Source organism: Podarcis gaigeae (genome assembly GCF_964106915.1).
Source record: "Podarcis gaigeae genome assembly, chromosome: 13".
NCBI classification, from domain to species: Eukaryota; Metazoa; Chordata; class Lepidosauria; order Squamata; family Lacertidae; genus Podarcis; species Podarcis gaigeae.
Genome location: NC_139689.1, coordinates 4,931,209 through 4,950,628, shown reverse-complemented (window position 1 = coordinate 4,950,628; position 19,420 = coordinate 4,931,209). Strand labels below are relative to the sequence as shown.

General features: G+C 51.4%; 1 protein-coding gene across 2 annotated transcripts in view; it reads right to left on the bottom strand.

Moving 5' to 3' along the window:
- Nucleotides 1-579: 579 nt before the first annotated feature.
- The window catches only part of DNAH2 (dynein axonemal heavy chain 2), a 141,794-nt gene continuing 122,953 nt past the window's right edge, over nucleotides 580-19,420 (bottom strand). For both annotated transcript variants that reach the window (XM_083706475.1, XM_083706476.1), the window contains exons 76-88: nucleotides 15,673-15,859; nucleotides 13,934-14,082; nucleotides 12,860-13,043; nucleotides 11,890-12,080; nucleotides 9,174-9,365; nucleotides 5,679-5,863; nucleotides 5,306-5,534; nucleotides 4,039-4,190; nucleotides 3,838-3,952; nucleotides 3,105-3,281; nucleotides 2,599-2,673; nucleotides 2,352-2,502; nucleotides 580-850 (exon numbers count right to left, since the gene is read on the bottom strand). In XM_083706475.1, the coding sequence (XP_083562601.1) occupies nucleotides 696-850; nucleotides 2,352-2,502; nucleotides 2,599-2,673; nucleotides 3,105-3,281; nucleotides 3,838-3,952; nucleotides 4,039-4,190; nucleotides 5,306-5,534; nucleotides 5,679-5,863; nucleotides 9,174-9,365; nucleotides 11,890-12,080; nucleotides 12,860-13,043; nucleotides 13,934-14,082; nucleotides 15,673-15,859 (2,142 nt within the window). In that variant the 3' untranslated portion in view covers nucleotides 580-695. The remainder of the gene's footprint in view (nucleotides 851-2,351; nucleotides 2,503-2,598; nucleotides 2,674-3,104; nucleotides 3,282-3,837; nucleotides 3,953-4,038; nucleotides 4,191-5,305; nucleotides 5,535-5,678; nucleotides 5,864-9,173; nucleotides 9,366-11,889; nucleotides 12,081-12,859; nucleotides 13,044-13,933; nucleotides 14,083-15,672; nucleotides 15,860-19,420) is intronic.

Below are 19,420 nucleotides of genomic sequence, written 5' to 3'. Positions count from 1 at the left end.
AAGCGCTGCCCCCCCCCATCATCGCTGTAGTTGCCCCACTGCCGCCCTCCCTCCCAGGGCTGTCCCTGATCCTCCTCCTCAACTGGCCATTGCTCCCCAGTTGCTACTGGGATGCCCCCCCCCCCGCACTTGTGCCTGCCAATGGAAAGGACATTTGGCTCCTCTCTGCCAGCCGTGTGTCACCAGAAAGGTATTTCCTTCTCTCTAGGCCTGCTTGGCTCTTGGCACCACGGAGCGGCCCTTTCTCAGGAGCCCCACATCCATCTCACAAAATAGGGGCGGGCTCCAGTGAACTTGGCCCCCGCAGCGCCACAACCTCGGGGGCCCCAAAGAGCAGCTCTTCTGCCCCATCGCTGGTGCTTCCACACCGTACATTTGAAAGACATCCCCTCCCCTCCAAGAATCCTGCTGGGCGTGGATTCTGCAAGGCGTGTACTACAGTTCCGAGAAGCGGGGAGGGCACAGAGAATGTGCTTTCAATGTGGAGGCAGCCTAAAGTTCTGTCTGCCCCAGAAGGTGATCTAATCCCAGCCCTGAGATGGGGCTTTCCCGTGTGGAGTAGAGGACAGACACAAAGGAGACTGTAAACAAAATAGCTTTATTTTAATTTTACCTAAAACTGGGGTGGGGTGGGGGGAGTCAGAGAAGCAAGGTTCCTTTGGAGAAAGGGGTGCATATATGGGGGGGGGGTGTCTTCAAGTATCCAAACTCATCAGCAAGGCTGTGCCTCTTTTGATCCAGTGGTCAGAGGGCATCGTTCCAGACCGCAGGTCAATGCCAATGACAAAGGAAGGGCGCCCGGCAGTGCCAGCCCGGTTGGGGTAGTAGTAGCAAGGGCAGGCGTACATCCCTAGAGACATTTATATATTTAGTCATTAGATTTATGCCCAGCTCCCAGGGTGGCAAGCATCTCCATACAATTACAAAGGTTTGAAACAACCTTCTAAAAACCAGTTAAAAGTCTACTCTAAACTTCTAAGTTCAGGACTTGTTTTAATTTATTTATTTAATGAGATCATTCAAAGATCTCAGGGCAGTTGACAACATAAAAATGCAAGATAAAAACACAAAATACATAATAATAACATGAAGAAAAACAACACAAACCAGTAACACCCCCTCCCAAAGACACATATAGGATGTTAGTCAGCCAAAAGCCTGGTTAAAGAGGGACATTTTTGCCTGGCACACAAAGGTGTATAATAAGGGCACCAGGTGAGAGTCCTTGGGGGAGAGCGTCCCACAACAGGGAGCCACTGCAGAAAAGGCCCTGTTCTCATGCAGATGGAACTTTCTTAAGAACATAAGGAGAGTCCGGCTGCTGGATCAAGCCAAAAGAGGCCCATCTAGGCCAGCATCGTGTTCCCACAGTGGCCAAAGGGAAGTCTGCAAGCAAGACCTGAGCACAGGAGCACTCTCTCCTCTGGTTTCAGAAACATGGCTGCCTCCTCTATCAAACTCTGGGTAAATGGGTCTGCTTTGACATTTCTCCTGAGTGTTAATATTGGGGGAGAGTGGGGCACCTCACAAGGGAGGGCATTCTGCAAATGGGGGGTTGCCATGGGTCCCCACCAACGGTGGCAGCACCACCAACAGGTGCTAAAAGGCTCAGTAGCCAGGGATGGAGCTGACCCTGGAGAGACAAACGCTGCCAACTTTGGCCTCCGACCTGGTGCCATCCAGCTGCCTTGGAGGACAAAGTTGTGGTCTTGAAAGAGCCAGAGGGCGCCTGGCAGATGAAGGTGATGGAGTACATGGAACTGGCGGAAATGACTGGCAGAATCCGAGACCAAGGTGAAGAGTTGGTGGAAGAAGATTGGAAGAAATTTAAAGTTTATCTACAGAAACATTGCAAAATTAAGGAATGTTAGAAGGATGGTGGAATGAAGTAATGTGGTTTTAGCAGAAATGATATAAAGGATTAGGTAAAAATGGATTCGTTAATTGGTGAAAGAAGAGAATGTAAAATTACAGTATATTAAGATAAATTATTAGGATAAAAACAAAGCTGGAAAGGATTTGCTGAAATATCTAATTGAACTAGAATACAAAAAAGGGAGGTGTGAGGAGGTCAAGGAAATAAGCAAAGGAAAGAAAGTTATGTAAAGGTTTGATCTGTGTTTTTTTTAAATTGTATTTTTTCTGTGTATTTTTTCTTTTTTCTCTTTGTAACCTTTAAAATTTGAATAATTATTATTATTATTTTTTAAAAAAGAGCCAGAGGACGCCAGCTTGGCAAAGGCTGGAGCAGCCGGTAACAGGAGGGCAAGATGGGCAAAGAGTCTGAGGCGGCCTACGGCAGCTTCCTCGCACCCACGGGTGACTGGTGGCCCACCCTCCGCGAGACCCACCTTTGCCGCTCTTCTTCTTGTTCTCCACAGGCTTAAAGTGGATGGTAGGAATGGGGCAGACCAGCTGCATGGGCTCCGCATCCATCAGGCAGGAGTTCTTCTTGTCCCAGCCAGCGCCCTCCAGGTAGAGACCTCGCACCCACACCCCTTCCTAAGAGAGGAGAGGGAGACCACGCAGGGCTGGCTCGGGGTCCTAGGCTCCTGAGCTCCCCCCACTTGCAATGTATGCCCTGTGAGAGGTTCTTACCTTGGGCGGGTAGACCAGGTTGTTGTCATCCACGGTGGAGACAATGAACTCCCAGGAGAGGGTGTCCACGGAGATCTGAAAGGGATCGGGACGAGGAGGGAGCCACGTGAGATGGTTCTGCAGCCCAGGGGTCTCTCCCCCTAAGCCAGCCTTTCTCCATCTGTTTGTTGGACTACAACTCCCATCATCCCTAGCTGGCAGGACCAGCAGTCAGGGATGATGGGAGTTGTAGTCCAACAACAAATGGGGACTTAAGATGGAGGAAGGCTGGCTTAGGGGGGACCTCTGGCTCTCAAGCCACAGAGACCCACTTCCCCTCCCAGAGAACACTCTGCCTGCAGAGCAGTCCTCGCTGTCAGGCATCACGGCCCTCACTTCTCCTTCCAGGTGGGTCTCCCCATCCCTTTCAGGCAACGTCCAAAGACACACACAGGCCCTTCCAGGCCTCCTGCTGGGCCCAAATATATCTCCGCCCTGCCACCACCTTCTTGTCACCCACCACCTACGTTGTTCAGGCGTGCAGCGGCTTGCAAGACGGCCGTCAGGAACCCCGTCGGGAAGGTGAAGCCCGAGAGCCAGAAGAGCACGGGAGGGTGGGCGGTGGTGGCCCAGCGGGTAAACTGCTCTACGCGCTGGCCCAGGTCCCGTGTCCAGGCGGCCAGCGGCTTCTGAGATGGGTAGGCCTGCAGGAGGAGGGAGAAGGCCAGGAGCTGGGAGGCAAAGCGGGACACGCCAGCCAGTCCCCCCCCCCAAAAAAAACAGCCCCCAACTTGGGAAAGAGGTCTGCCAGCCCCAACCCACAAAAAGGGTACGTGTGTATATCCCTCTTTGCTCTCCAGCAACTCGGGAAGGAGAAACCGGTATTTTCGCTGGGGAATCTTTTACTTTGGAAGAAGCCGTTTTTGAAATATTTCGTTCAGAAGAAGCTTCTGAATTATGCATTTCTCCCTAATGGGAAATCTCTGCTTCAGATGTTGGGTGAAGGCAGGAGAGAGGATGCGGGGAGGAGGGGGGTAGAAACCTGGTGGGTCCCACAAGGAATTCCAGAAACACCTCTCTCCTGAAATCTCTCTTACCCCTGGGTAAAATAGGTTCAAAATAGGTTCACAAGCAAAACAACAGGTGTTTCTACCTGCAAGGCGCCAGGGTGCTCTCTCCTCGAAGGAGACAAGCAGCTTGGAGCCTCTGGATCACACCCTCCTTCCTGCTCCTTCAGGGACCCCAGGTCCCCCACCTTACCCTCTCCCACATGGGGGGGACGCGGGCGTCGAAGATGCAGTTGAAGATCTCCTCTAGGTCCGTAGACATGACCACCAGGCCCTGAATGCCCTTCTCCAGCTCCACCAGGGAAGAACTACGGCAGAGAGATGCTGAGGTGAGTACCAGAAAGGGACTGGGGGCTGCTGAGGCCTGGCCTGCCCTGTCCCCCTGGGCACTCACTTGATGACCTGCAGCAATGAGTTGTAGCGCTGAATCTCCTGCAGCAAGACCACGTTGAGCGGGGAGGGGTCCCCAGACAGCACCTTGCAGGTGCCTTCGTAGTCAATCTCCTCCGGGATCTTGCTGCGCACGTCTGCTGAAAGCTCCAGCACCTGGAGAGGGGGAGAAGGGACAGAGAGAAGAGGTATGCAGGGCACCTGAAGGGGGCTGGCTGGGGGTTTCCCAGCAACCACACCTGCTCCCCGAGACTGCTCACAATCCGGTTCTGCAGGGCCTCAGACATTTGGGAAAGGAGACTAAATCTGCTCCTACAGACCTAAGAAACGAGGGAACTGCCAGGGGATCGTGCCCTGCTGTTTGGTACCACTGCACCAGGATCAGCCTCAGAAGGACTGTTCTGAGACGATGAGACAAGAGTGCCCCTGAGCATGCGCAGAGTCTGTTCTCATCGCCACAAAGCGGATGTTCGGAGGGTGCTTCCTGGGATCCAGGAAGTTCAAATAAGGAGCTGTGAGGGCCTTTCACAAGTGTGAGACACAGGCTGCTTGCCTGCCACACAAAGGCCAGCTCAGGAGGGCTGCCCAGGACGCCAGAGCAGTGCACACAGTGATAGGAATATTATGGTCTTAGATATATGGTAATGTTCATAACTACACGTACATAGATCAGCACAGGAACGCCAACCTGGAACCATTTTGATTCCTAAACTGAGCAAATGTTTTCTCTGCAAGGTCAAGGTGGAAAAGCCTCCCCATTGTCTTTTCCTTCACAAATCCTGTCTTAAGGGTATGTCTGTGTTTGAATAGGGTGTGAGCCTGTGACCTGGCCCAGGAACTAAGTATTTATCACTACAAAAGACTGGCCAGGCTCCCCAGGCAATCCAATCAAGTAACCTGCCAGACAGGAGATAAACAAACAACATTCAAATGTTCTGTTTTAGACCGCCTTTTCTGTGATGTATGTATGATGTTTCTGGGGGTGGTCTTGATCTACAGGGTGGCAATTTCAAAAGTCTTTATAAGGCCTTGCACGCCATTTTTCTGGGTCCTCCTCCTTTCCTGCGGGTGAGGGGAGCACCCTGTTGCAACAGATCAATAAAGATCAGGCTTACGAGCTGCTTTGCTTCTCAATATTCTCTGGTTGGCCTCTTTCTTTTCTCCTACCAATAGGGAACCTCTGTACGGGCTCTTAGATACCCCATAAGGGAAAAGGGCATTTTTTGTTTACAACAACGCTTCGCCCCGTGGATGCCCATCCTCCCTGGTACCTTCTCCTCGCGGCTCTGCCCGGCCACTCCGGTGGGTGTGGTCTGGGGCTGCAGAGAAAGCAGCGTTTCGAAGAGCGTCCTGGCTTCGGTGATCTGGGAGGCCACGTCGGCGTTGGGGTGCTGGCCAAAGGCTTCGGGCGGGTCCATGCCAGGCAGCAGGCTGATATATTCCTTGTAGGAGGCGATGTTGCCATCCTTGGGGATTAAGTAGGTGTCCAGCACGGAGAGCCTGCAGGGGGAGGGAGGCCAGTCAGCCGGCTTGCTCAGGCAAAGGTTTCCTCCTGGATCAGGGGACGTCTCTGTCCCAACAAGCACGCCGATCCCAGCTTTCCCAGCACCCAACCTCTCCCCGCCATCCCAGGCACCAGCTCACTTGTAGAAGGGGGCAGCTACACTTTGCTCGCAGAAGTAGTCGTTGATGTAGGTGGTGAGGAGGCGTCGGTCCCAGTCGTCCGTCACGTGGCCCCCGTAATTGACCCCAGCGATCAGGTACTTGAGGGCGTCCCAGGGGGTCTCCTCGTACTCATCCAGGTACAAGCTCAGGAGGTTCTCTGACACCTGGCAGGGAAGAAAGAGTCACAGGTGACGAGGGAGTGGGCCGAGAGAGCGCCTGCCGTAGCCACCTGGACTGGGGTGTACAAGGGCGGGGTTCCCCAGTACAGACTGGCTTATCCACACCGCCCCTTGTTAAGCTGCTTCTGCCACTCTCCTGGGAAAAAAAACTATTCTTTTGTGCTCAGAGTTAACAGGAATATGGGTTTTCCCCAGATTGCCATTTGTTCTGATGTATCACTAAAGAGCAGCTTTTCCCTTGGAAAGGAGCAGGGCAAGGGGGAAACAGCCAGGACTTGTGCTTTCTAGGCACACCACATGCCGAAGTGTGGATGAGCCCAATATTTATATTTGTACCAAGTGTGCACTTGGTTGGTACATTTATAAACATTTCTTATACAGTGGTACCTCGAGTTAAGTACTTAATTCATTCCGGAGGTCTGTACTTAACCTGAAACTGTACTGAACCTGAAGCACCACTTTAGCTAATGGGGCCTCCCGCTGCTGCCGGAGCACAATTTCTGTTCTCATCCTGAAGCAAAGTTCTTAACCTGAAGCACTATTTCTGGGTTAGCGGAGCCTGTAACCTGAAGCGTATGTAACCTGAAGCGTATGTAACCTGAGGTACCCCTGTATATAACTGAGATCAATAATTGCAGTCACCTGTGTATGAAAGCTATGTACATTTTGCAATTTTGTATGTGCTGTAAGCTGCCCAGCTGCCCAGGCTAGGTATAAATAATAAAATAACCAAATTACAGTGGTGCCTCGCAAGACGAAAAGAATCCGTTCTGCGATTCTCTTCGTCTAGCGGTTTTTTTGTCTTGCGAAGCAAGCCCATTGACGGCTTAGCGGATTAGCGCTATTAGCGGTTTAGCGGATAAGCGGCTTAGCGGCTTAGAAAAAGGGGGGGAGGGAAAAAACCCCGCAGAAACTCGCAAGACATTTTCGTCTTGCGAAGCAAGCCCATAGGGAAATTCGTTTTGCGAAGCGCTTCCAAAACGGAAAACTCTTTCGTCTAGCGGGTCTTCCGTCTTGCGAGGCATTCGTCTTGCGGGGCACCACAGTATCATCAGCCCAGAGGCCCAGCTGTGGTTCCCTCTTTCTCAGCAGGCAGCCTACGGGACGCTTGGGGACCACCACCAAGCTGAGCATCGAGAATTCACCCATTCGCCAGCATCCATCTAAAGCCCTTGTGGCCAGACCTCCTTACCGCCCAACACGCCTCTGCAATTCATGCTTGCACCCCATGTTTCAAAGGAACATGGCAGACTGCATAAGGGTGAAAGGGTTGGTGTGAGTGAGCCCCAGTGGCGTGGAGCATGTTGGTGTAATGTGAACACATTTGGATGTTCTGAGATAAGGGTGTCAGGTGCACTGGGGTAACCATAGCAACACCAGCAAGGTCATGTGCATGACTGGCTGAATCGCTCATCCTCCCACTAATTCAGGAATGTAGAGACAGGTATAATTGTCTCTGGGGCATTGCTTTCATTATGTGAAATGCTGTCCTGATCCTATCCTGTTTGCTGTCAGGGTCAGACTGAATCTGTGAGACAGGGGAAGAAGATGTGTGTAACCAAGTTACAGGGAATCAGGCAGAGGGCCTCCTCGGTGGTGGCACCCGCCCTGTAGAACGCCCTCCCACCAGATGTCAAAGAGAACAACAACTACCAGACTTTTAGACAACATCTGAGGGCAGCCCCATTTAGGGAAGCTTTTAATGTTTGATGCATTACTGTATTTTAATATTGTGTTAGAAGCTGCCCAGAGTGGCTGGGGAAACCCAGCCAGATAGGCGGGGTATAAATAATAAATTGCCGTATTTTTTGCTCTATAAGACTCACTTTTTCCCTCCTAAAAAGTAAGGGGAAACGTGTGTGCGTCTTATGGAGCGAATGCAGGCTGCGCAGCTATCCCAGAAGCCAGAACAGCAAGAGGGATTGCTGCTTTCGCTGCGCAGCGATCCTTCTTGCTGTTCTTGCTTCTGGGATTCAGAATATTTTGTTTCTTGTTTTCCTCCTCCAAAAACTAGGTGCGTCTTGTGGTCTGGTGCGTCTTATAGAGAGAAAAAATTGTTGTTGTTGTTGTTTTACACAGCAGCATTAGCCAGCATGGTACTAGTGTTAGTGGATCGCTCTGTACATATGCATCTTTACTTTAAAGTCCAGCATTACTGTATATAATACAGCAGTACCTCGCAAGACGAATGCCTCGGAAGACGAAAAACTCGCAAGACGAAAGAGTTTTTCGTTTTTTGAGTTGCTTCGCAAGACGGATTTCCCTATGGGCTTGCTTCGCAAGACGGAAACGTCTTGCAAGTTTGTTTCCTTTGTCTTGCAAGTTTGTTTCCTTTTTCTTGAAACCGTGCATTCACTTCGAGGAGCAACTCATAGCACGGGGTGTGGTAGCCTTTTTTGAGGTTTTTGAAGACTTTGGTGATTTTTGAAGCTTTCCCAAAGTCCGTGCTTCGCAAGACGAAAAAATCGCAAGACGAAAAAACTCGCGGAATGAATTAATTTCGTCTTGCGAGGCACCACTCTATTTGATACACCTTTGCTTTCAGGGTATTTGGGGGAGGTGAAGCAGGCCTCCCCGTATACCAAGGTATTTCTGAACATCCGCCATCTTCTCCAGAAGGCCTGGGATGGGCCCAGCGTCCTGGGCGTGAAGGGCTCTGGTCAGATTCTGCCCACCTCTGCTGCATAGCGAGAGACTCTCCTCACCAGGGGAGGAATGGCACAGGCAAAGTGGGGAACATTATGGGTAAAATATGGTCGCCAGAGAGAGGGCCCCTGGAGATGGCCTTGGCAGCAAATCTGGCCATGGACACACACATAGTCATCTCAGGAATGGCACTGGTATAATGCCAGGTGTGCCCAGGTGGGGGCCAGCCTCGGACCTCAAGGTGAAAGTACAGTGGTACCCCGCAAGACGAATTAGAAACTCGCAGAACGAATTAATTTCGTCTTGTGAGGTACCACTGTAGATAGCAGTGTTTAATGGATCTTTCCCCTTATTTGGGGACTCTGGAAGAAGCTGTTCTGTTGGGACAGACTTTGCTGCTACATGACACGAGTCGAGGTGTGGCGAGCTGCCAACTAACTTCCACGAGTCACCGACAGGGCAGGTGGCACTCCCGGGCACTTCAGGCCACAGGGAGGGCTCGGCCGCAGTTTGTTCTGGGGTTTTCTGAGCAAACATAGGAGCCTGGTGGCCTGGCCCGTCAGAGCACGGAGAAGGAAGGCGCAGACAGGCTCCCCTCCAGAACCCACCCCTTTTCCTGGTCTCCTGATCCCTCCCGATCCCTTTCCACCTCAAAATCCGAGTCGTTGAAGCCGTAGACGATGTTCCAGCCCAGCTGCAGGAACTTCTTCCGCTCCAGCAGGATGCTGTGGAAGAAGCAGAGGGCAAAGAGCAGCTTCTTGTACTTGGAGGGCTTCGTGCAGCGGTTGAACTGGGGCTCCGTGATGAGCTGGTAGAGGCGCTTCATGTTGGCTTTCAGGCCCTGTCAAAGGGAGGAGAAGAGGCGATCCAGAACCAGCCATGTTGATTAAGAGGCTCTTTCATAACCTGTTTTGATTGCCTGGGCTCCAGGAATGCAGGGAGTTTTCTTAGGAAATGGAGGGGGGAAAGGAAAACTGGTCATGGCTCTTGCGAGGGCTGGAGAAGAAGGCAGAGGCCTGAGAGCATGGTCTGGCTTCTCTGCTCTGCGCTTCCAGGGGAGCCACGTTGGGCCTAAGGCTGTGGATTCTGGCTGCTACAACATACACGCAGGAAAAGCTGCAGCGCTCGGGACTTTTTAGTTCAGAGAAAAGGTGAGGGAGAGGTGACATGTTAGAAATTTGTAACATACCATGGAGAGAGTGTATAGAGAAAAGTTTTTCTCCCTCTCTCTTACATAGCTGTCAACTTACAGATTTGAAAATAAGGGACCAGCAGCCAAAATAAGGGACCTGCAGCCTCACTTGTTCCAGGCACTCCAGTCTTCCTGTCCTCCTGCAGTCTGGTCAAACTCGAAGCTGGTAGCTTCAAGAACACTGTCCAACCAACTTTGTAACCAGAGGTTCAACTGACTAGAATCTGAATCACATGCACCACAAGGCCTATGCAGCCTCAACTTAAGATGGCTCCCCGACCTGGCTTTGCACTGCAAAGTTTGCAGCAGCACGTGCAATAAAATGGCGTCCAGCATTCAAAAACCCTCTCAGCTTGCATTAACTATCCACACACAAGGCATCCAAGCTCCACCCCCCAGTCGTTCTTAGACTTCTTATTGGGTGAGCAACACAGCCAAGCAACACAGTTGGAGCCTCCCTCCTCCCTAGCCGGCAGGGAGGGAGGGAGAGGAGCTGCTTCCTTTGAAATTTAAGGGACATCATTTAAGGGACATCCATCAATAAGGGACAGCAGCGGGACTTGGCACTGGAATAAGGGACTGTCCCTTCAAATAAGGGACACTTGACAGCTATGCTCTTAAGGCTAGGACTTGTGGACATGCAAAGAAGCCGAATGTTGGAAGATTAAGGTCTGCTTTTAAAAAGTATTTCTTCGTGCTGTGAATAGTTAAACTATGGAACTCCCTCCTACAGGAGGCAGTGATGGCCGGCAAAGCTTTATTATTATTATTATTATTATTATTATTATTTATTATTTATTATTATTAAAATACTTTTTATTGCTTTTTTGTAACAACAACAAATAAAATAAATACTCTTACATTCAAAAATTTGTATGTCTTCTTATTTACCCTGCGCCTTATTGCGCCGGGACTTCCTTCCATCCCTTCAACGGTTTTCATGTCTCAAATCTTTTCTTACAGTTTCTTATTTACACTTCATCCACATCACAAGATTTACATTAATCCTGCTACAGTTTTTAAATTCTTACAATTACTCCGTATATATTCAACAAATTTACTCCAATCCTTTTCGAACTTTGCTTCTTTTTTGGTTCCGAATCTTATAAGTCAATTTCGCCAATTCTATGTATTCAAACAATTATGTCTGGATGGCTGGCAAAGCTTTAAAGGGGGATCAAACAGAGTCATGGAGGAGAGGGCTCTCAAGGGCTCCTAGCCCGTGATGTCTCTGGTCTGCCTCCACAGTCGGAAACAACAATGCTTCTGAATACCAGCTGGGAGGGGAGAGGGGTCCTGTGTTCGAATCCTGATTGAGGGTTTGCCTTTGGGGCCTCTGACTGGCTACTGTGAGAAGAGGAGCCTGGACTAGGTGACTGGCTCTTGTTGTGCACTTAAACCAGGCATAGGCAAACTCGGCCCTCCAGATGTTTTGAAACTACAATTCCCATCATCCCTGACCCCTGGTCCTGCTAGCCAGGGATAATAATATAATAATAATTTATTATTTATACCCCGCCCATCTGGCTGGGTTTCCCCAGCCACTCTGGGCGGCTTCCAACACAATATTAAAATACAGTAATGCATCAGATATTAAAAGCTTCCCTAAACAGAGCTGCCTTCAGATGTCTTCTAAAAGTCTGGTAGTTGTTGTTCTCTTTGACATCTGGTGGGAGGGCGTTCCACAGGGCGGGTGCCACCACCGAGAAGGCCCTCTGTCTGGTTCCCTGTAACTTGGCTTCTCGCAGCGAGGGAACCGCCAGAAGGCCCTTGGAGCTGAACCTCAGTGTCTGGGCAGAATGATGGGGGTGGAGACTCTCCTTCAGGTATACTGGACCGAAGATGATGAGACTTGTAGGCCAAAAACATCTGGAGGGCCAAGTTTGCCTATGCTTGACTTAAACACACACACACTTCCCCCCAGTTCTTCCTCAAACTATATATTTGCTCTATAATGCAGGGGAGGGGAACGACCTGACGTGAAGTTGCCAATCTGGAGTAAGGCAGAGGGGAACTTTTAACTTGACCCAAGAGGAGAAGGAAGCCTGTGGTTTCCATAGGGCTGGGCTGGGGCCTTGTGGGGGGGGGCTGGGGAACAGGTGGTGGGAGGAGGAAATGACGAAAGAGCCCCCCACCCCGCCCCTTTTTGGCCAGCTGGCTCTTTTGCTCTCACCGTGGGGGGCTCCGTGGTCATCTTGATGCCGGCCTGCAAGATGGAGATGGGGAAGTCCGGGTGGGGGCTGGAGCTGAGCCACAGGCGGAAGGAGGGGTGCGGCTCCTCCACTTGGAGCTGCTCCACCAGCTTGTCCAGCTGGGGCATCCAGGAGAGCGAGAGGTGGCAGTTGGCCAGGAACACCCAGTTGCCTGCCAGAAAAGAGTGGCCAAGCCAGGTTAGAGGGTGGAGAGGCCCCACACCTGCTTGGCGGGAGGCAGGGGGGCTGCCAAGGCCTGAGCTGAGCAGGATCTGTGAAGGAAGACTCAGGGAAATAATAATAATACTAATAAATAATAGTAATTTCTATTTATACCCCACCCTCCCCAGCCAAGGCCGGGCTCAGGGCGGCTAACAAGCAATAATAAAAACAAGTTGAATGAATACAACTTAAAAACAAGATTAAAATACAACATTAAAATAATAAAATGTTAAAATGCAGCCTCATCACAGGAGGAGAAGGAAAAAGAAAGAGGGGGAGGGAATCAAATTGGCTCCAAGCCAAAGGCCAGGTGGAACAACTCTGTCTTACAGGCCCTGCGGAAAGAAATCAGATCCCACAGGGCCCTGGTCTCATGGGACAGAGCGTTCCACCAGGCCGGGGCCAGTGTTGAGAAGGCCCTGGCTCTGCTTGAAGCTAATCTAACTTCCTTGGGGCCCGGGACCACTAGGGTGTTGCTATTTATGGACCTTGAGGCTCTCCGTGGGGCATACCAGGAGCAGGAATGCCCCCCCCCACTGTAAGCTAGATTTGCCTCCAGAGCAGCCGTTCCTCTCCAGAAGTTGTTGGACTACAACTCCCGCCATCGCTGGCCATGATGGGAGCCCCAGAAGACCTGGAGACTGGCCTCCGACATTCCCCATCTCTGCTCCAGAGATCTGAAGGGGTCGGGCGGACGCGGCAGGCTCGCCCCTTGGGCACTGGACCCACCTTGGTGGACGCCATCTTTGATCATGCGGGTGGCGATGGGGGCCTGGCCCTGGCCCAGGGAGAGGGCTTGGAAGTGCTGCGCCATGCCCGACTGCTCGGCCAGCTGGAGCAGGGAGGAGGTGGGGTCGACGCCAGGGGACAGCACGAAGATCAGAGGGGTCTTGGTCGTGGAGTCATCCACCACCTGCGTCCAGAGATGGGAAGAGAAGGACAAAATGGGGAGGAAAATCATTCTAGGCCACAGGGAGCGACCGGGTAACTGAGGCAGGACAGGATTGGGGCAGTGACTGTGAGCTCATTCCCATATCGATGATCCCTCTTGCTGTTCTGGCTTCTGGGATTCAGAATTTTTTTTTTCTTGTTTTCCTCCTCCAAAAACTAGGTGCGTCTTATGGTCTGGTGCGTCTTACAGAGCAAAAAATACGGTAATCCTACAAGCATCCGAGCATCAATACTCAAGCACAGAGCATCAGTACAGTGGAACCTTGGGTTGCGGATGTAATCCGTGATGGAGGCACGTCCGCAGCCCGCAGCGTTCGTAACCTGCAGCGCCGCATCTGCGCACACATGTGACGCGATTTGGCGCTTCTGCGCATGCGGCGAAACCCGGAAGTAACCCTTTCTGCTACTTCCAGGCTTCCCACAGTCCGCAGCCTAAAAACGCATAACCCGAAGCGTCTGTAACCCGAGGTACCACTGTACATGGAAGGAGGGGGCTATATACACAACAGAACCATTATTTCCAAGACCACCCTCATCATAAGCCTGGTAAATCTGGAACTACACTTGATAATCAGATATCACTAATACTCTTTATTCTGAAGACAACGCTTATTCTCTCTTTTTTCTCATGACTTGGGACTTCGTCATTTTAACCCATGTGCAGCTGTATTCGTTCCACATGCCAGCTTTATAGATTTGCTCTTCTTTTAATTTTCATCTGCGTTCATAACTGTTCTGTTTATATGCATTATAAAATGAAATTTAAAAAAATTTACAAAAGAGAAAGAGAGAGAACATGGGAGTGGGTAAGGGCCTAGGATTCCCCCAAGTGCCACAGACGCTGCCACTCACCGACTTCATGTTCAGCACGGGCGGCTCGATGAACTGGGAGCCCAAGTTAGAGACGATGAAGGCCGTGACGCAGAAAGCCACGCGGTCTGGCCGCAGGGACCGGACGACCAGCATCCGCTGCATCTGGTTACAGGAGTTCTCCCACTCACCTGCAGGGGGCGACAAGGCATGGGTGGGGGGAGACCACCTGAAACTGAAGAGGGGCCCAGTGGGTGGGCTGTAGAGAAGGCCAGGCATGCCCACCAGAGCCAGTGGTCGCCCCCCATCTCAGCTTGACTCCAGTGCATAAGGAAAGGGGACAGACCTCTCACAGGAGGTGCTCCTAGAGGGATTATCTGCACCAAGAACACCCCTTTTCAGAGGATTGGGGCTTCCAAAGTACCGTATTTTTCGCTCTATAGGACGCACTTTTTCCCCTTCAAAAATGAAGGGGAAATGTGTGTGCGTCCTATGGAGCGAAGACGCCATAGCCCCACGACCCTCTCCCGGCTGGAGAGGTGACGCGCGGCTATGGAAGGATCCTCTTTAGCCGCGTGCCACCTCTCCAGCTGGGAGAGCGCGTGAGGGGCTAAAGAAGCCATAGCCCCGCGACCCTCTCCCAGCTGGAGAGGTGACGCACGACTATGGCAGCAGCCTCTCCGCTGCTCCCTGACCTGCTCTTTGGGGCTGGTGGTGGGCTTCCCCCGCCAGCCCCAAAGAGCAGGTCAAAAGGAACCTGAAGCCTGGAGAGTGAGAGGGGTCGGTGCACCTTGTTTTAGAGCGGGAAAACAAGAGGGGGGAAATTCTCCCCCTCTCTGCGCAGCGCCTCCTGTCGCTTCGCTGAAGGGGCGCTGGGCAGAGAGGGGGAGAATTTTTTTTTTCTTGTTCTCCCCCCTCTAAAACACGGTGCATCCTATTGTCCGGTGCGTCCTATGGTGCGAAAAATACGGTATGCTGGTACAGTGGCTATAGTATTGCATTAGGACCTGGGAGCCCTGGCTTCGAATCCCCATTTGGCCACAAAGCTCCCTGGATAACTGCCTCTCAGCCTAAGCCCACCTCACAGCATTGTTCTGAATAACTGAGGAGGGGGAGGGCCCTGGACTTGAGCTCCTTGGAGGAAAAAGGTAGGATATCACTTTTGGATCTTTACGGCCGCAGCTAGAGTTCAAGCCGAGGCAGCAAGGGAAGAATCCCCAGATGTCACAGGACCCATAGAGGCTAGTGGCGCGGGGCACCAGGGTGCCAAGTTCTGGAGGGCGCCAGGGAAGAGGTGGAGGCTGGACGCAACACCTCCCGGCATCAGCTCACCGCCCTCACCCGCTTCTGCCATGCCACCTGCGCCGAAGCAGCGCCACGCCCAGAGCCTCTGTTTGCCGTGGCCACTGCGGCATGAAGCATCCAGCTTCCGCCTCTTGCCCGCCAGAGGAGCCACCCTCCAGCTGCTGCCCGCCTCCTCCAGCCCCGCCATCCTCTCTAAAAAAAGGTCTGGGAAATGGGGGGTGGGGGCACTGAAGGGAACTTTGCACCATGGCACCCGATATGCTTAAGATGGCCCTGCACAGGACATCAGCTGATTGACAGGCGGGTGGGCTAGTTTTGGATCCAGCCCGCCTGCCAGATCCAGCGCTCCAACTCTGTTCTGGAGGATGGCAGTTAACCCATTTCCACTGGACCCCCTCCCGGTTTTCTTGGGGGGGGGGCATGGGCACAATCTGACGGCAGGGACTGCGCAGCTCAGCAGACGGGCGGTGTCTGACCTGGCAGCATGGCTTTCTCCGGCTTGGAGTTGGTGTACCAGAGGTTCCAGTCGCGAGGGTACTGCTCAAAGGAGTTCATGATGCCGTGGAAGTTGGTGAGCTTGTCCAGCTCGGTGATGTTGTCCCAGTAGATGTCGGCCAGCCAGCTGGTGCAGGGGTTGTCCATCTGCCCTTCCCGGTCCAGCACCTGCAAGCAGGAAGGGAACGATGGAAGAATCAAGGGAAGTAATAGTGCCACTGTATTCTGCTCTGGTCAGACCTCACCTGGAGTACTGTGTCCAGTTCTGGGCACCACAGTTCAAGGAGGACACTGACAAACTGGAACGTGTCCAGAGGAGGGCAACCAAAATGGTCAAAGGCCTGGAAACGATGCCTTATGAGGAATGGCTAAGGGAGCTGGGCATGTTTAGCCTGGAGAAGAGGAGGTTAAGGGGTGATAGGATAGCCATGTTCAAATATATAAAAGGATGTCACATAGAGGAGGGAGAAAGGTTGTTTTCTGCTGCTCCAGAGAAATGGACACGGAGCAATGGTTCCAAACTACAAGAAAGAAGATTCCACCTAAACATTAGGAAGAACTTCCTGACAGTAAGAGCTGTTTGACAGTGGAATTTGCTGCCCAGGAGTGTGGTGGAGTCTCCTTCTTTGGAGGTCTTTAAGCAGAGGCTTGACAACCATATGTCAGGAGTGCTCTGATGGTGTTTCCTGCTTGGCAGGGGGTTGGACTCGATGGCCCTTGTGGTCTCTTCCAACTATGATTCTATGATTCTATGATTCTATGAATCAGGACAGGTTTTCGTTGAGAGTGCTTCTTCCCACAACACAACAGTTCAACTGCGGAACTCCCTCCCACAGGAGGCCATCAGCTCGGATGGTTTTAAAAGAGGATTAGGCAAATCCGTGGGGGGAGATCAGGCTATTTGATACACCTTTGCTTTCAGAGTATTTGGGGGAGGTGAAGCAGGCCTCCCCGTATACCAAGGTATTTCTGAACATCCGCCATCTTCTCCAGAAGGCCTGGGATGGGCCCAGCGTCCTGGGCGTGAAGGGCTCTGGTCAGATTCTGCCCACCTCTGCTGCATAGCGAGAGACTCTCCTCACCAGGGGAGGAATGGCACAGGCAAAGCGGGGAGCATTATGGGTAAAATATGGTCACCAGAGGGAGGGCCCCTGGAGATGGCCTTGGCAGCAAATCTGGCCATGGAAACACATACACAGTCATCTCAGGAATGGCACTGGTATAATGCCAGGTGTGCCCAGGTGGGGGCCAGCCTTGGACCTCAAGGTGAAAGTAGGGGGAAGGAAAAGTCTCTGGTAATTTCCGGCCTGCTCTGGGTTTCCCCTCAGGAAACATCTAGCGAGGAGCAGGCTGCAGGAGGTTGGGGTGGCTTTCCCCCTCTACTTCCCCCTCTCCATGGCTGTCCTGCTAGGCGGGGAGCCAGTCTTGCTCTCTGGCCCGTTGTCATGTACAGGCTTGGCTGAGCTTCAAGGGCCTCTCAGATTACAAAGCCAGGCTCTGCGAAAACCTCCCAGAGGGCTCCCCCAAGGACCTGCGGGACGGCCAAGCTGCATTCTGCCCCTGACTGCCCACATGGCATGCCTCTGTTGTGGGGCAAGGCCTGGGGAGATTTCTATTTTTTTAAAAAAAGTAATGTAAGATTTTATTAAAGTTTTTTCATAATGCAATAAGCTAAAAGGGAAAGAGACAGCATCGAAGGAAAAACAAAAATATAAAAGAAAATAAAAAGAACATAACGGACTTCTGATTTTCCATCTGTCAGTTATATAAAAGAAATTATTTGAAATATTCACTCTAGAATGACATCCAACTGATCTACCTTCTGTTAGGCAATATTTCCCCAATCTTACAACCCAAATGTATCAAATTAATTCAGTTTCCTTTTTACACAAAAAGTCCAAAAGGGGTTATCTAATTATTTTTATTAATAAATGTCAGCAATGGTTTTCGCCTCCAATAATTTCAAAAACCATTCCTCCATATTAAACAATAAGACGCCTTTCCATCTTTGTCCACACAAGTGTCTCCACTGCGATCGTATATTAAAATAATATTCCATAGTTCTTTACTTATTATACACTCATTAGTTTTCACCCAGTTCCTTATCGCCTGTTCCCATTTCCTGTTGCATTAGCTGTCAGGGAACTGCCATCGGAGAGTCAGGTGGTGGAAGGGCTCAAGGAGGTTAGGAGACCCTCGGATGCTGAGGAAGGAACCAGCAGGGGGAGAGAGTTCCCGCAGAAACTCAGTCGGAGGGATGACTCCAAGATACTTCCAGTGAGAACAGCGGAGAGGTTTCAGGACCTCCGCTGGGGACGCCCACTCCGCGCAGGAAACTGTCACGCAGAGATTCCAAAAGGAGGGTTTCCGTTAAGGAACTCCTATGTTGGCGTAAATTCCGGAAGCGCCCACTGACGGATTCTGCCAGCGATTGAGGTAGCCATGCACCCATGGCTCCGCGGACGGGGAGAGTTTAGAAACTGATTGCAGGAGTTAAGAACTCAGCCATTTACGCACAAGCAGCCCCTTAACCCATCACATTAGCCATAGCTTTCCATTTTGATTTTGAAAAGACACAGAACATAGCATTTGAGTTTAAGTCCTTGTTCACTATTATCTCCAGGGAGAATTTGACAGCCAAGACAGCCAAGTATTGGCTATCATCAATCGCCATGTAATTATCTCCATCGACAACCTGCCGACAGAAGACATTCAGTCCGCCATGTTCCTCTACCGGAAGTCAAGGCCCAAGGAGATTTCAACCTTTTGGGGGTACTACACATCCAGAGGGACTGCTCCTCTTGGTAGCCAGCCCAAACTCTCTCCCCAGAGGGGCAAACAAGCCACAGAAGCTTCCTTTGTCAGGGCAATGGGGATACTTGGGGGCCCCCACAATGGTCAGGGCTGTGCTGATGCAGCAGCAGGACCGCCACTGATCCAATGCTCTTCATACAATCCCACCTCACCCCCAGCCCCAATATTGGGAGGGCAAGTGTCTGATAGATGGGGCCCCCCAATCACTTGTCAAATTTGGCCTGCCAGCAGGTGGGGAGATAATGATCTGGCCTGTTGGCCAGGAATGTTTCCTCACCCCAGCCCTATATGGGGCGTGGGATGGTGTCAGAACTCTGTGGATTTAAAGGATGGGGGACAAATTATGAAGCAGCAAAAGGCAGAAGAAGCATCCCGTGTGTTGTATGAATTTATGTATGGGTTGGGGGATGTTGCCCCTCCAGCAGATCCAGCATGCAGCCCACTACCAAAATCAGCACAATCACTTTTGTGACTTTTGTGATTTGTCCCCACAAAACACTTCATCACAGTTTCTTCCTATCTATTCAAAGGGCCTCTGCTGCAGAATACCAAATGTAACAATTCACTGATAAATGTATCTCTGTACTGGCTAACAGGGAGTACAGCTACTCAGCAGCCCCTCTGCCTGAGTGATAATCCCTGGCCTCCTGATACCTGAGTGCCAGACAGGTAGCCATTCCAGAAAGAACAAACCCAGATGAAGACAAAAGGGTGGGATTAACTTAGCTGGGAAACAGGGAAATGTAAATATCTATTTTGTTTCACCTAATGGGTGTTTGGTGGAGGGCAAGGAGAACCATGGGGCAGGGTCCAGGATGCTCAGATTACTGCCACCAGACCTCCCCTTTCATGATGTAACCATGATGTAATTTGGGGGGGTGTAACATGGGGATTAGCAGCTAATAAAACTTTGGG